Here is a 16,601-nt window from a genome sequence, read left to right as displayed (position 1 = left end):
TAGTTGCATCACTGTAACCCAGACTTCCCTTTGGTTTTAATTCTCTAAGCACAATGAACCCACAGCAGTCCCTAGCCTGGCCTTTGAGCACACAAGTCTTTGCTGGCGTCATCAGAATGGATGCTTTTCTTGGGTCAAGACTCAAGTAGGAATTGAGTTAAACTAAACCACAGAGAATTTGGTTTGTTCCCTTGCTGGCAGCTATGGTTTTGATAATGCAATATAGGAAGCCTGATTCATCCTTGGAGTCCACTGTAAGTGACAGGTCTTCAAAAGGGAAAATAAGGAGGTATTAACAGCTCCAGAGCAATGCAACAAAGCAGGGACCTGTTTCAGCCAGGACAGAGGGACACATTTCCTCATGGGCAACTTTCCAGATGGTGGGTGGAGCCAGATACAAAAGTGGGAGGAGCAACACATTGACTCTAAGCTTTGTACAGTAGACTTCATTTCTGCCATGCAAAAAAAGAGATTTCTACATGCAAGCAAGAGGCATTATAGTACCTCAAGAACCAATTCCAGACAGGCAAAGTTATTTGAGGAGGGTGCAGAGAAGGGCCAGTGAAGGGCAAGATTTGAGATGGGTCCTGGTCCTGGAAAAGTCCCAAGGGCCTGAAAGGCTCAATTTGGTCCTTGGGCCTGAGGCTCCCTGCCCAGGGTTTTGATGAAGTGTAGAAGACGTAGTAATGTACACCAAACCAACCTTTACTCCACTTATTTGCTGCTGTACTGGCATGCATTTTTAGAACAGCTTCCAGAAGTTTATCTCTTTGTGAAACAGAGATATGTTTGAGACGGCAATTCCACAGGAGCACAAAAAGTACAGACAACCAGGTTATGGGATCCAGTTTCCGGAGAATTTCAGTTTCTACTTTGTTTTTAAGTCGGCACATACAAGTTCCTAGGCCTTATGACTGTGAAGGTACATTTGAAAGTGTGAGTAATCTCTGCTGAAATTTTAGAGCCTGAAGAACAAACAAGTTTTCCAGTAGTTGAAGGTGGGGCTTCCAAATCTTTGCTCCCAGATCTGGCCCATTTTGCTACCTGGGGCAAAGAACAAGATGGTGTCCCCATTTCCATGTTCAGAAAATGACAGTTTATGGATAATTCAGAATTTATTGGCACAGAAGTATAATCTCCTGACCCAGCATCAAGTGAAAAACTCTCCTCAGTTCTCTGCACCATGCAGATAATGCTAAGCCGAAGTATGGCTTAACATGAATGGGCAAATGTGCAGGTGCAACAGTGATAAATTTGTGCCTCCTAACATCTCCCCTGCTTCTGTTGCTGCCAGACTACCAGGAGCTAAGGCATAGTTCAGCTTAGCTTTATGTCCAAACCCCGGATCAAGGTTTGTCTCGTTCTAAATAGCCCACAAGCTGTAACCAAGGTTTGTTCTTTGCTTATAAGCTTGTGGTTTGTGCTCTGCGAAGACTCGTACCAAGTTGGGAAGCTGGGCCTAGCTCTGTGCAATTTTACTTCTAGGGCACTACTTTATTGTGTGTTCAAGTGTGAGGTGAGAGTCAGGCTCCTTCCTATTCTTTTAAAAGTGGGTAGATTCTCTTGTCAACTTTGCACTGAGATTGCAGCAGAGACGGCTATATGATAAAGAGAAAGCAAGCAAAGAGCGCAGCAATATAACCACTTTTATCACTCACAGCATAGTGCACTGGAGAGAAGCAACAGGAGAGAGCACTAATAACCACACAGTGTGTGCGCGCACACATACACACACAGAGAGAAACCAGTGCAGCTTTGCAGAATAGTAGCTATTACCCTTGGGCCCCAGGCATGCTCATCAGCTCACCACTAGTCAGCACTTTACTTCTTTTTCTTTTCTTTTCCTTGCGAGATCCCCCAATATTTCCCTTTTGCTGTACGCCAGGGAGGCTTGCAAAGCAGTGTCCTTGCTTTCCAAGGCTCAACGTGAGTCAGAGAAATTCTCTAGTCTCCAGAGAAAGGCAAAGGAGATTTGGCTTACGATCAGTTGCGGTAAGGTCTGCAACACAGTGAGATGTCTTGCTGCTTAGCAAGCCCCTCTCTGGCTCGATGTGTGTGGTTCTGGTCCCTGTAGCCCCAGCTCAGAGGTGAGGAAAGAGGATGGGGGCATGATCCCATAGTTACACTGGGCCATGGAGGCACATTAAGTGTCTCCAAATCCCGGCATGACCAACACAGGCAAGACCCCACCCTCCCACTCAAGGCCAGCCGAAAGCTGTGAACCCACAACCACAAAAAGAGCAAAAACTGTACTATAATTAGCACCGATTCCAGCAGAAGATGCAAATACAGCACATACACAGCACATACAACACATGAAGGACAGAGGCCGCACACCTTCCTTCAGAGCAAATGCACAGAGTGTGTAAAATGACACAAGGAATGCACACAGGGCTGCATCTACAAATACATACTAAGGGCCCCCCCAGATGTACTTTTTACCAGGCATTCATGATTATTTGTGCTCATGGAGCAGTTATATGTGATCCTACTCTCCTGCAAGCTTCATGCTAAGATCCTGTAATGTTCCAAGGTGGAGCGGGGGCATGGGTTGTCCTGCTTTTGTTGCACTATAGCACAAGAGTGCCCCTCCAGATAGCAATAGCAGCAACACTGGGAAAACACCACAGAACAGCTAATAAAAGTGGAATGATGTGTAGACAGTCCAGTATATAAATCCACCACAAATGCACTATTATTGCACCAATGACATGTTATAGAATACACCTGCAAAACACAAAAACACACCAGTCCATAGCTGTCAACTTTTCCCTTTTCTTGCGAGGAATCCTATTCGGAATGAGGAAATTTCCCTTTGAAAAAGGGAAATGTTGACAGCTATGCATCAGTCTGGAGGGGCCCTAACCTTTCAGCAACATAATGAAGTGACAGTGTAAGAGATTGAGGCTGTTACTGCAAATTTTGGGGGAAATGGAATGGAAAAGACCACTTAGCCCCTTCGCCTGCAAAACAGAAGGCTCCTCAGTCTACGTCCAAGAAGCCCAACAGATTAGTTCTTGGTCATCATAGAACGGAAGTTAGGAAACGCCAAAGGGCACTATCGTGGAATTTGAATCTGTAGATTCCCAAGTGATACTCAGTATACTCAACTTATTTAACCTAAGAACTTATCTAAAAATAGCACAAAGCTCTAAAAACAAGACACATTTCAAACCATTTGTTATCTGAACCCTTCTTGATTTTATCTACATCTGCCTTAAAAATGCAGTGCTGATAGGATTATTGTCTACAGTGCACACATACACAAACTTCAAATGCATGATGATACTTTCTCTAGCCTTTCCTATTTTTCCTGTACAGTGCAATCCCAACAACAAGCATAAGCCTGATGGTCAAGGAATGGCACCAATGAGTTTAACTGAGCATGGTTCTCACTTCCTTTTGATTTCCGTTCATCGTATTTTGATGTAAGCCACCTTGAGCATGTTTTAACTATGGGAAGGCGTCATACAAATGACCAATTATTGCATTGCAGGAAGTTGGACTACATGACTCTCGGGGCCTCTTCCAATTCTACAATTCTATGATTCTATGGTTACCAGATGGGAATTTAGATTGTAAAGCACAATCCTTCTTTATAACCCCTGTTGTGCACTGCATGCTTTTGGGAAATGGGGAAAGGGAAAGTGTGATGAAGAACTTCTGAAGCAAAAAAGTGCTACTGAGATCATCCAACTAGATAATTCCCTCCATTTCCAAGTATATCTGCCAGCACCAGCACTACCATTAGGCAAAGGAAGGCATCAGCCTCACATGGAAATGCTAACAGATGGGAAGCAGACAGTTGTGTGCTAGCTTACATGTCCTTCCATGTACCCCTTAAGCTCACATCTCTTGGGTGAAGTGGATGCCTTTGGCCCATCGCCACTGTTAAAACAGAATTCAGCTACCAGGTCAACTGTTGTGCATGGAATGAGGGAGGCGTCATCTTGCCCTTTGCCTTGGGCAGTAAAATGTATTGCGCTGTTCCTGATATCTGCAGGAATTGCCAAGGGTAATATTTGCATAGATAACTTTTGCGTTTGTAAGGGAGAGAGAACTGCTCCCCCCCCCCCAAAGGAGAACCCACTTAATCCATTTTTCCTGGAGCATCCTGTCCCAGGGTTTAGCATACTCTCCAACATGTCACCACGGAAAAGCGGGACTTGCATCTTTTGGGATGTGCTCCCACGCAAGTCACACAACCCTCACATTTTTTCTTCAGAGCATGGCCGCCCAAAATGGGATGTCCCAATTTAATTGGGGCAGTTGAGGGGTATGGTTTAGTTAGTACCTTGCTACCATCTAAGGAACGTCTTTACTAGCGCAAGGACAGATCTAAAGCATGTATTTAAAACACACTCAACCTTAAACTACAGGTCCCAGGATTCTTTGGGGGAAGTAATGTGCTTTAAATGTCCATCGAATGGGCTTTAAATGTCTGGTGTGGAACTGCCACAACTTTACAGGCCACCTGTATATCAGATACAGTATATGATATATAAACAAATCCCAGGGACCTGTGCTGCAGATGAGTGCTTGTGGCACCTGTTTCTGGAGCAGTATTGGAACCAGGCCATCCCATGCCACATCATTCCCCTTTAAACACTCTGATGCCAGACAAGTCATCCCACATCAGCATCAACACAGTTACAAGTGTGGCTTCTGGACCTAATGCAGGCACAGAAGCAGATTGTCCCACGTAGTTTCACCCTACCACATCTGCAAGAAACTGGAGTAATGGTATAGAGCTGGCTTGGTTTGGTTCTCTCAAAGCAAAGGCCTAGGTTTCCCATGTGCTGGATGCCCCAATTCAAACATCAGCAAAGGTCAACTTATCTTTTAGCACCCTGCATTTAGGTGGGTTCTGCTGCTCTGAAAATCACATTCCAGCCCTCAGGGGAGTAAAACCAGGAAGACAGTGAGAGAGGCCTCTGAGCATGCATGCCTTGACTGGAATAATTTCAAGTGGGGGATATTCTCATACCTTCCAACATTTCTCCAATGAAAATAGGAACATCCCATTCCATAATGATAATTTTACTATTTATACCCCACACATCTTACTGGGTTGCCCCAGCCACTGTGGGGAGCTTCCAACATATATAAAAACACAATAAAACATTAAACATTAAAAAAAAACTTCCCTATACAGGATTGCCTTCAAACAGCTCGGGGGGTGGATAACTCCATACTCCCCAAGATTTCTCCAAAGAAAATAGGGACATCATAAGGAAAAGTGGGACATTCCAGGATCAAATAAGAAACTGGGGTGGCTTTTCTAAATCACGGATGTTCCTGGAAAATAGGGACACTTGGAGGGTCTGTGTTCTTGGATGAAGAGGGAGTTCATTGACAACTATGTTTTCTGGGGTAGAGGGGAATGACAGAGATGTTCTGGAACTTGACTTGCCCTCAGAGATGTTACCACAAACGCAACAGCGGGCAAGAAACTTAATTCTGCACTTGTGGAGCCCTTTCACTCCAATGCAGGGTAGACTAAGGTCAAGTCCCCACTTCTTTTTCTCAGAGATAATCTACATTCCACACTCAGTGCATACAAAGCGGAGACCAAGTCACTACAGAAGAAGTGAGGATAATAAAGGCAAGAAACAAACACAGCAAGGCAAACCCAAAGAAGTTGAAGAAAACCAAGCCACAACACACATTATGAGGTAAGGTGAGATTCTTCTGCCATCCACCCCAGATTTACCAATGGTTGAGTGAGTGTTTGAGAACTGTGAGAAACCTCTTAGCCAGGAGAATCTCTGCTATGTATGTCTGGGTGAAAGACTCTGAATGAAGAGGGACGTGAATTAAAAATAGGTATACAGTATGAGATTCAAAGCCAGTCACAAACCACAAACACAGTTTTATTTTTTAAAAAAATGCAGAACTTTCCACATGGGAAAAGCCAGCAAAGCTTCTCAGAAACTGTAGGATATGTGTAAACAGAAGACAGGAAGTCTAAAAAGCACATAGTAGTAATGCGACCCCAGCTATAATCTACAGATCTGAAGCACTGGCAATGCAAAACACAATAATAATGAGGTTTAAATGGATTCCATGGCAGATGTCCCAGAGAGATTCCCAGAGTAAAATACAGTATCAGAATAAAGTGACACATTCAAGTATGAGACACATAGCCTCCAGCTTTAAAATGGGGAGGAGGTACTCTGATGGATTTTGGATTATGAGTCACCTATCTGTTCTTTCCACTTTGACCTGGAAAAAGTCTCCAACTTTCTTTGGTCCATAGTAATGAATTGTTCTCCTCGCCCTTGGCCAGCATTCCAGTGTGCTTAGCACAAGACTCTTGTCACAAGCTGTTGGACTGGCACCAAACTTTGGAAGAATTTGCCCAGAAAGAACAAGCCCCAGCAAGTGGATTTATTAGTCAGCACACAATTTTGGCATGGTCCAGTCCTAGACAGAACGCATTCAATGTAGCATGAGGCTAAAAACATGATAGAAGCAAACAAAAAAAGCCCAAAATGTCCATGACACAGACATTTTAAACCTGATATTGGGGTAAGAGCAAAACAGGGCATGCAGGTACAGAACTTGACACTGACACCCCTTCACTTCTCACAACTTATTCTTCCCAAGTCCAACACTTAGGGCTTCTTCAGACAGCCTGTTTATTGAGCATTCATCCTAATTTGCATCCACAAAGCTTACATGGTGATTTAACTATGCCCCATCTTTAGTAAGCATTTGTTATTATTTCTTTATGGGGAGGGTATGCAACAATGAGCATTCCTCTGGATTTGTGTGTGGGGTGGTGGTGTTTACACGTCTTCCTGTTAATCATTTGTTCATTCCACATTTCTTAGCACATTCCCCCACCACTTTCCTAACTGCAAAAAGTATGTTGTTTTCTTAAGTAGATTTTTTTTGTGCTAAGGTAAACTAATTTAACTGTGCAAACCTAAATTTCCTGTATGCACTTGAATCTCTCCCACAAAACAGTGGCAGTCTGAAGGCACTCACAAATGCCCCCACTTTAAAAAAAAACCCAGTCCCCAAGAGCAGAAGCAAGCCTGCTGTAAGGAAAATGCCAATTTGAGCCCAAGATATTTGAGAGCATGGCCCCTGGAGTTGTTTCCATTTGGCCTCCAGCACAGCTCCCTTTTACAGTGCACTTTGCCCACTTTCTTCTCCCACATGGCACAGAGGCAAGAGGGGTTTTTATTCCCCTCCTTTCCAGTATGCAAAGGCCAAAGGCAGTCTTGAGTCCCTTCTCATCCTATGACAACAGCATCAGCAGAGTCTCTTGGCTGCTCCCTCATGTTGCTATCCCTTCAGCCCTTGTGCAGTGCAAGATGTGGTCCCTCTCAAAAATGAGTCACAGCTATAGCATTCCCGTGCCCAACGCAGGCTAAGTTTGCTCTCACAGATACAGTTAGCATCTCTGCTAGTCTCAGTTGCATGGCTGAGCTCAGCAAAACAGAGGCGCCCAGGAAAACTCCCAATGAGCTATGCTATACAGTATATTGCCCATCTCTGTACTTCATTTGTGGTGCCACTTACATCCCTTCTAGTAACCATAGAGAGGGCCCAAATACCCTCTCTGCTTCTGCTCTGGAGAGCACCTTATGCTTTAGTAGTCTAACGGCCCACGAGTGCCAAATATGCAGCTTAAGTAGCTGGGGCTGGAGGGTATCAGTCAGGTGCTTTGGAAGGATTAGAAACCACAGAGCTAGAATTGAATACAGACCAAATTAGCTACAGCAGCTACTCCTACATCTTGTGGGAGCCCTTCCAGGTTATGAAATCTTCCAAAACAAGGTAAGATGTTTATTATTTTCCACCGACAGACTAGCTACAAAAAAAGCAGAAAGTGCAGAGTGGTTCTACATGGATAAGTCTCATGCTCTTGATAGCTGGGTAGCTACAGTGTTCAAGACAGCATTGTATAGGCAGAATTCTCATCACGCGCACACACTAAACTACAACTCCCAGTAATATAAGAGTATATAACAGTTTACAGTTCAGAGATCCCCCACCTTATTAGATATGTTGCACAGCCCATACCTAGGACATCCTCTCTAAAACGGGGAATCTGTCCACTGGTTTCCAGACACCAAATTCTCCAGTGGCATTTCTTGGTTGCCTTGCCTTGCCCAGCTGGCAAAGATTAAAGCACCTATACACAGTACAGATGTGCCCTACCTACCCCCGGCAAATGTCAACTCTGTCTCTCCAAAATCCAAACACATTTGAGAATCACCAAATTATCTCCAAGCATTGCATAGCTATAGTGCTCACAGAAGTTCACAGGAAGCAGACCAACACATATGGCAAGGTGAATGAAACAAGCCCCTAAATGACATGACATGACATACTCCTTCCATGTTCTCGGACTCTCGAAAGGTAGGATTCTATCAACCAATTTTATTTCTTCCTACAAAAACTACTTGCCAAAACCTCTCCTGTCCACTTTCACCCTCTCTGGCAGTGATGAGGGTTTTCCAGGAAATGGTGAATTAGGGTAATTTGTGAAGGAAAATATTCTGGTGTCCTACAGCAAAGGAAGACAATGTGGTGCCCTCCAGACGTTGCTGGACTACAACTCCTATGATCCCTGGCCACGGCTGAGAGGAGTTGCGGTTAGTAAACAGAACAAAAAGCTTTAAAGCTGTCAAGCATGCCCAATATTTATAGTTACTAATGAACTTATGCAATGATTTTTTTGCATGCAAAAATTGAGCACTGGAAAATTTTCTGCCTCACACCATGTCTTTCTGCAAATCCTATGCTCTGCCTTTCCCCATCTAGATCCTATATTCTGTTTCTCCCCAGTTCTTTGTGTAGGGCCAAATTATACGTTACATCTAAATGCATAGCCTGGCAATATGTGATTCTTTTAAAAACTTTAAATAGCAGCCATGGGATTGAGACTGCAGTGAGGGTATTTTTATTTTATTTTATTAACCATTTCCTTACCCTTCTACGATCCCAGCAAAAATACCACCCTTGAAGTGGCCGTTTGGCAGGGAAAGGAAACTGCCACTGGCACATATGAAAGCTTTTCTCCCATGCCAAAAGCACTTTGGGGGCATTTTGTTTGGATCACAGTTCTGGTGCAGGGAATGGGGATAAAACAACTTGTCCATGGTAGGGGAAATGCAGCAAGAAGTTGTTAATATTGATTGTTAACATGGGAAAATCCTGGTTTGGAAAGTGAGGTGGGTACACTTTCATGTTCTCTCTGCCAATTACATTGTATATAGCAGGTCAGCGATACAAGTGAGCTCTGGGGAGACTTAGGTTCAAATCCCACCCCCTGCAGCCACAAAGTTTACAGGGTCACACTCTCTCAGCCTAATCTACTTCACAGGGTTGTTGTGAGTTTTCTGGAAGAAAGGCAGGATATAAATGTAAATAACGTGAATAGCAATAGTAAATAATGTAAATAATTTGAATTGTAATAGTAGTCGGTGCAGCTCAAGCTATATTAGTCATGTTCCAGGCAAAAGGGAAGAGCCGGCTTGGACCAGTGAAACTGGCCATTGGCTTTCCTCCTCATCTCAAGAACAGGCAACAGCCTGAAATATACAGCTCTACTCCAGTTCGGGAGAAGAATGTGAGTCACCCAGGAGGTCAGCAACTTTAAATGAATCAGAGTAGACTTCTTGAGAACAAAGTATTTAGAAATCTCTGAGGCTGCAACTAAATGTTAAACCACATACGATGCTAAGTGTATAACTTGAAAGGACATCAGAGATTTTAAAATAATAAAAGTAATAGGTGCAGGAAGTGATTTTTATCAGGACCACAGCACGTAGGAAGAGTGTTTTTCCTCCTAAGGCTAATAACATCATGGAGGTGGGGTGGGATTTTGTGGGGTGGGATTCCATCACTGCACACTAAAGCTGCAATGAAAATCCGGAGGGGTGGGTGTGTCATTATTAAATTCTTGACATGCTTCCAAGTGACACATTAGTTTAGCCCAAATTATACTGAACACAGAATTTGCATATTTTACTGGAAGAATCTGGATGTTTTAAAAGTGAATAAATGTAACACAATACACACACCCATTTGCAATCCCAGCCCTGTTCCTTGGCCTTGCTCAGTACAAGTCCTATCCAGATGATCTAACGGTTCTAACCTGACAGTCAGTTGAGTGGAGAGAGAAGTGCTTTTTGGGAACTCGTAGGAGCCAGAAGGACAAATATAATCATCCACAGCATGATGCTGCACAAAGTTACCACTGCAGAGCCAAGATGTGAAGTGGACTCCAATTAAAGTGTGCACATCATAGCACCCTGTGCCACTATGAACTGGTGCTGTAGTTGATGACGTGAAAACAACTGCAGGGAAGGGGAAGGAAAACAGTAAAATGCAGCATGGCTGCTGCTGCTTTCCATAGACTCTACTACAAGCCAGTGCGATGGAATGCAAGCAGAGTAAACAGACATCTGTTGTTTCTCCATGGGCCGTGTCAGCCAAAAGGGCTTCCCGAGAGGAAAAAAACAGCACAAATCTCTCTCTCTCTGCAAACTGATCTGTGTGCCTGCCTGCACATGAGAGAGAATGGGATAAGAACATCAGAAGAGCCCTGCTGGGCGTGACCAAGGTCCATCTTGTCCAGCATTCTTTTCTTAACAGTGGCCAACTAGATGCATCTGGGAAGGTTGACAAGCAGGGCATGAAGGCAGTGCCCATCCCTTATAGTCTGTTTCCAGCATCTGATAACTGGAGGTATACTGCTTTTGACTGGGGAGTTTCTGTTTAGCTGTGGCTAATCACTATTGATAAAAATCCGTAACCCATTTCCTGGATTTGTCTAAACGTCTTTAAAAATCTAACTCATCATTTCTGAAAGCACCTCTCCATGTGTAACAGGGTGGCTGTGTAAACACTATACATATAAAGCACATGGCTTCCACTAAAGAATCCTGAGAACTGTAGTTTGTTATGGATACTAGAAATTGTAGCTTTGTGAGGGGTGAACAACAGCTCCCATGACTCTTTTGGAGGGGTGTGTGCTTTAAATGTGCAGTGGGTACACAGCCTAAGTGTGAGTACAGTGGTGCCCCGCAAGACGAATGCCTCGCAAGACAAAAAACTCGCTAGACGAAAGGTTTTTTCATTCGCGATTTGCCTCGCAAGACGAATTCCCCTATGGGCTTGCTTCGCAAGACGAAAACGTCTTGCGACTTTGTTAAACCGTTTAAACCGTGCTTCGCAAGAAGAAAAATTCGCTAGACAGCAAAAATTGCGGAACGAATTAATTTTGTCTTGCGGGGCACCACTGTATATAATTCTAACACACACACACACACGGGCATAGCTAGGATTTATGTTGGGGGGGCAGGACACCCACCTGTCATCATCCTCTGTCTGGCTCTGTCTAGCAGATTCAGAATGAAATGTCTCAACAACTTTTACTTTAAATTACTTTCTTTTGACCCAAGTGCTCAGAAAAATCTGTCAAAATATTTCTACAATTTCTACTTTTAGTTAGGTATTTTTATTTATTTACTTGATGGGGGCAGCTGCCCCCCCCCCGGCTACGTCTATGAACACAGACACACCCACACAGCAGAACCGACTGAGGGTGACACTTCAACAGTTGTACTGACTTTTTCCAAATAGTGGTTTTTGCCAGTCCACATTTCCTGCCAGGTAATTCCCACAAATTCCCTTTGCTTTTATTCACACAATCAACACTCTTTAACCAATGAACTATCCTGGGAAGCTTTTTATGAACAAACTGTACCTATTAAAAAGAGATTACCAATTTGCTACCGGACCGTATTCAAGGTTCTTGTATTAATGCACATAGTCCTAAACAGACTGGACCCAAAGTACCTTCAAATGTGGTCTTCCATGAATACATAATAAAAGGTCTGAAAAACTCATTTGCATAGGAAGAGGGCAGACCCTATAGCAAGATGTCTCTTTAAATAGCTGTATTCAGTGGCTGTTTTTATTGGAAAATCAATAAAAATTATTTTTTTAAAAATAGCTGTATTCAGCACTGTTTCACAGCTTGGATCACATCTGGTAAAACTGAACATCAGGAAACACTGATTGGAATGCATGTTAGATTTCACATTTTGTTTTCTGTTTTCCGAATAACCAATATGGCTTCTCTCCCATATTGACCCTTATTTTTATTAGGCTACTAACACTCCTCTATAGACTTTCTACTTGCTTGTTATACATAGTAATAAACTTTTCTGCATATTGCTAAAGGCCTTTGTCACCTTCACATCCATTCATATCACAAATCAATAATTTACAGAATAAAGCACATTGGCAGATTACTTCGAAATCTGCCGTAACTAGAAGCTGGGCTTTGGTGTGCAAATGAAAGGATACTAAACAGAAGGGAGCAAGTTAAACTGCACAGTCCAATTCCAGATATAAAGTGCATGGGGCTAGGGACATCCTCTCTGCTAGCCTGGTAGAAATTGAGGCATGGCCAATGGAGAACTAAAAGTGTTGCTTGTTGTTAAAAGGGGTTAAAAGGATCTTTCTTGCTAGTTGCAGGGAGCAAAAAGGGTCCTGTGAGGTCTCACTGGATTCCCACATGAAAGGCTTTAGATGCTGAGAGTATGTGCTCCAGACACTATACAATGACTGGTTCTCATATCTCAGAGATGTCTACTTCTGTGGAGGGAAGTGACACTGGAATAGCAAAGTGAAACCGCAAATGGCTGCTGCTGACAGCAGCTGCTCAGTTCCTGGACACACTATAGTTTCAGAGAAGGCAGCCTGAGAGTCTGGAACTTCTAATGGACGAGACTGTTGCAGCAGAGAGGCTGCCCTGCCAGAGAATTTTCAAATTCCATCTCTAGAGCAAGATCTGGAAACTGGGGCCAGGGCTGCTTGTTTAATAGGTTAAAATTTAATAAGGGGATTATTCACAGGGAAAAGTGGAATTTGAGGCCCAGCCCTATCAGGCTCGGCCTTTCAGTAGTTTCCAAGCTGAGCAAATTGGGAAAAGAGAATGGCAACGCCTACTAATAAAGAGCCACCAGTGAGTGACCCAGCACTAAGTGCCTAGTGAATGAGAAGGGCAAGGCAGCCTCTCTCACTCGGCTCTCCATTCAGCCCTTTTCACCATTTGCCAAGTGCAAAGGATGCACACTGTGACATCACAAAATGGAATGATCAAGCCCTCTTCTTCAGCATTTAGCTGAGCTGGCAGATGAAGTTCTTGATTGAATCAAGATGGAAACACACAGTGCTAATTTTTCTCATGAGGGCCCCAGCAATGCTGGGCAGAAGGCCACACTGCAGACTTCTCCCCACTCACGCTGAAAACTAGTACCCATGGTGCACTGCTCTGCCTGGAAAAAAATGGTCTCCAAAGTCCTGCACATCCCAAAGCCAGGGAAGCAGCAGGTGGAACAGAAAGCACAATCCAAAATCAGGTATTCCCAAATCAGGCAGACCAGAGGTCTTTAGGCCCACAGAGATCCAGATTGGACAGTCGGAAAGGGGGGGCGGGGTTCTTTTCTCCTCTGTTCCAAAAAGGGAATCCACTGATTTGCAGTAGTTAATTTCTAAAAAGGCAAGTCCTGGAGACTCAGGCCTACACCACACAATCCCAATAACTTGGAAGTCCTGTTTTCTAATCCCAAATATTGAGGAGCCTCATGTGGTCATTCTGTAGTGAGAGCAAGACCCTCTCTCCTGTATTATTACTTCACATCTTCCAAGTCTACACACCCTCACGTTGAAATCAGGTTCTGTGCCCTTGGCAAAGTGTCTTAGCTTGTGCCCTGACTGACTGGACTAGGTGATCAGACACAAGAGACCCTGGCTGCAGAAACAGAATGCCCCTATTCCTCTGTTCTCATGATGAAAGGATTGCAAAGTTAAACCCATACACACAAGTACTAAAGGGGCATTCGTGCTTCTTGGGCAGACACAGGTCACATGCAGACTATACATTTAAAGCACATGGCTTCCCACAAAGAACCCCGAGAACGGCCATTTGCACCTCACAGAGCCACAATTCCCAGCACCTTAACAAGCTAAAGTTCCCAGGATTCTTTGAAGGAAACCATGTGCTTTAAATGTGCTCTTATGGCCCAGTGAGAAACTTCTACACGAAGCTCTTAAGAAGCAGTAAGTGAGGAGGCAACGTACTATGACTATGACTTTATGCCTCTCCTTAAACATTGCTACACTTGCTGTTTCCGACCAACAAGGGCCACAGATATGATGAAATTATATATATACTGTATATAGAATGCTCAGAGCCCTTGCTCATTAAGCAACCTGGGCCTCTAGCTTGATTACTGCATAGGAAGGATTTGCGGATAGGCCTAAAAAAAGTCCCTTAGCTACAAAAAAAACTGTTTCCCTGGAGGGTTGCTCAAGGGACCCAGAAGTACGAAGCCGAGGTGTATTACTGACAATTAAAAGCAACAGCAGTCAGCAAAAATAGTCAAGCAGAGAAGATTCTCCTGTAGGAAAGAAAACAGTTTCTTTCCCCTGAGCCAGGAGCTTAGGGAACTGTGAAGATATTTATATACAGTAAGTCGATGGAAATCTGGTTTCCGCTTTGCGCCGACCCAACCAAGTTTCCTAATGCCCTGCAACTTCCCTTCTGGTGCCATCAGACAGGCTCTGTAGCCTCAGATCCTCCCATGCCTCCCTCCATCTGTCTCTTCAGCTTCCTCCACAAGATGATGATCTCCTTGTAGGCTGTCAGCCCAGCCCTGCCCTGCGTTTTGAAGCGCTACCAAATTACCGGTAGTTCAAGGGGAATTAACTTGCAACCCCCAGAACAGGGATAACAGCACAGCTGTACCTTGAGTTCAAGAAATGGAACTAGGTGCACATGCTAAATTATACTAGAACTGTTCAGCAAGTCAATTTCCAATGGGGGGTTGGGGGTTTTTTGGGTGGGGTAGCATGTGGCTCCCTCCCACCCTGTTTATTTTGGCAAAGGCATTTTTTAAAGGTGCATATATATATATTTTAAAATTAACCAATGCAAATAGGAACGGAGCACTCCTCACACCCTTCGGTGTGACCGAGTCGACTCAGGGAAGATGGCCCGACGTTTTCCGTTTGCCTTTGTGAAGTTTTCATTTCCTGGTTTCATTCCCTTCCCGTTTCCACCACCTCTCCCCACCCCTCCGTATCAAAGCTGTTCCCACCAAACCCTGGCAGCCTGCATCTTGCAGGCAGAAAGCCATCGTCAGAAAAGAGGAATTTGAGTCCGTGGTTGCCTTTGTGCTTTCCAATGAATTCCTGTGGATCGGGTCAGAGCGGGCGTACTGGGGCGGGGGAAAGCGGCGAATACCAGCGGAGAACGACACTTCGGTGTGTGCATGTGTGACTGCGTGTGCCTTAAACCGATGGGGAAAGAATCGGCCAGCGGAACAATCTCATGAACCCCAAAGCCTCCTTAACAATAGCAACTGTTGGCCAAGGCCAGGGCAGGAGGGAACCGACCTCCCCACTCCCTTCCCCGCGCGCACCGCGGCTCTTTTCTTGCAGGATAAAGGGGTGGGGTTGTTTTGGCTGCTAACAAGTGAGTTTGCAGCGGGAGCGAAGGCAGCAGCCGGGGGGGGGGGGCAGAGAGAGAGAAAGATAGAAATGCTGGGTGGGATCACGCCGTGTAAGAAGCCACTAGGGGAGCCGCAGAGAAGGGGAGGGTGGCCGTCCTTTTCTTACCTACATCTGCATTGCAAAACGCTTGTTGCGGATGCACCGGGGAGCAACTGCAGGCGTCGGCGAGGCGGTCCATCCTTCCCAGGAGCAACACGGCCAGCGAGGCCAAGAGGCTTGGGAGCGTAGCGCTCATCTTGCGGACAGAGACCGACAGACAGATAGAGAGAGAGAGAAGGAGGGAAGGAAGGAGGGGTGGAGGGTGGGCGAGATTTGACTGCTCACTGCTGCTGCCGCCTCATCCAGACACGCGCGCGCGCGCCCGCCTCAACCTTCTGTGCTTCTCTCTTTGCGTCCGCTGCTGCTGCGGCGATCCCAGGGCGACTCCTGGCGCTTAGGCGGCGGCGGCAGCAGGCAGTCGCGAAAGTTTGGGCTTTGCACTCGGCCTTCTCTCTCGGGCTGGTTGGGGGTTGGAAAAAGATCCCGCCACTGGAAGAATCGGAGCCTCGCAGATCGTTGCTGCTGCTGCTGCTTGCTCCTGCCTTCTATGGAGGTGTTTTCTTCTCCTAGCTTCGGCGAAGCCTGGCTTTTTAATGGGCTCTGGGGATTCGCTGCCCCTCCTCTCCGTGGCACTGGGCCAGAGCGGGCGGCTCGCCTGCTCCCGGCAGCCCTCTTGCGCTGCTCGCTCCCTTCGCCTCCGGTCCCGGCTCGGCTCGGCTCGGCTTCTGGCGACCCGCGCGGGCTTTCTTTGCTTGACAGCTCCTTCCCTCTGGAGCTCTCCGCTCAGGAAGAGCATGCAGCCCTGTGGAGCGCCAAGCACACGCCTGGCGCTATCGGAGACATAGGCGCCGACTCCATGGGGCTTGAGGGGGCCCGAGCCCCCTCAAAAATTCGTTTGGGGGGGCTCAGCCCCCCCAATAATCTCGGGCGGCGGTGGGCGCGTCCGCGGCTTTTATAGGGCGCCCGGCGCGCACCAGCTCAATAACGGGCACCAGTGCGGCGGGGGGCGCCGG

At 45.6% G+C, this 16,601-nt stretch overlaps 1 protein-coding gene across 1 annotated transcript in view; it reads right to left on the bottom strand.

The window, feature by feature from the left end:
• TIMP2 (TIMP metallopeptidase inhibitor 2) overlaps positions 1–16,364 on the bottom strand; it is a 29,339-nt gene extending 12,975 nt beyond the window's left edge. Inside the window, exon 1 of the mRNA XM_083490546.1 lies at positions 15,655–16,364. Coding sequence (XP_083346672.1) covers positions 15,655–15,784 — 130 coding nt within the window. The 5' untranslated portion in view covers positions 15,785–16,364. The remainder of the gene's footprint in view (positions 1–15,654) is intronic.
• Between the last annotated feature and the right edge of the window lie 237 nt (positions 16,365–16,601).

The sequence above is a fragment of the Podarcis liolepis genome, assembly GCF_965112155.1.
Source record: "Podarcis liolepis genome assembly, chromosome: 2".
Taxonomy (NCBI): Eukaryota; Metazoa; Chordata; class Lepidosauria; order Squamata; family Lacertidae; genus Podarcis; species Podarcis liolepis.
The sequence above is the reverse complement of the archived record's forward strand: the minus strand, read 5'-3'. Positions and strand labels throughout refer to the sequence as shown.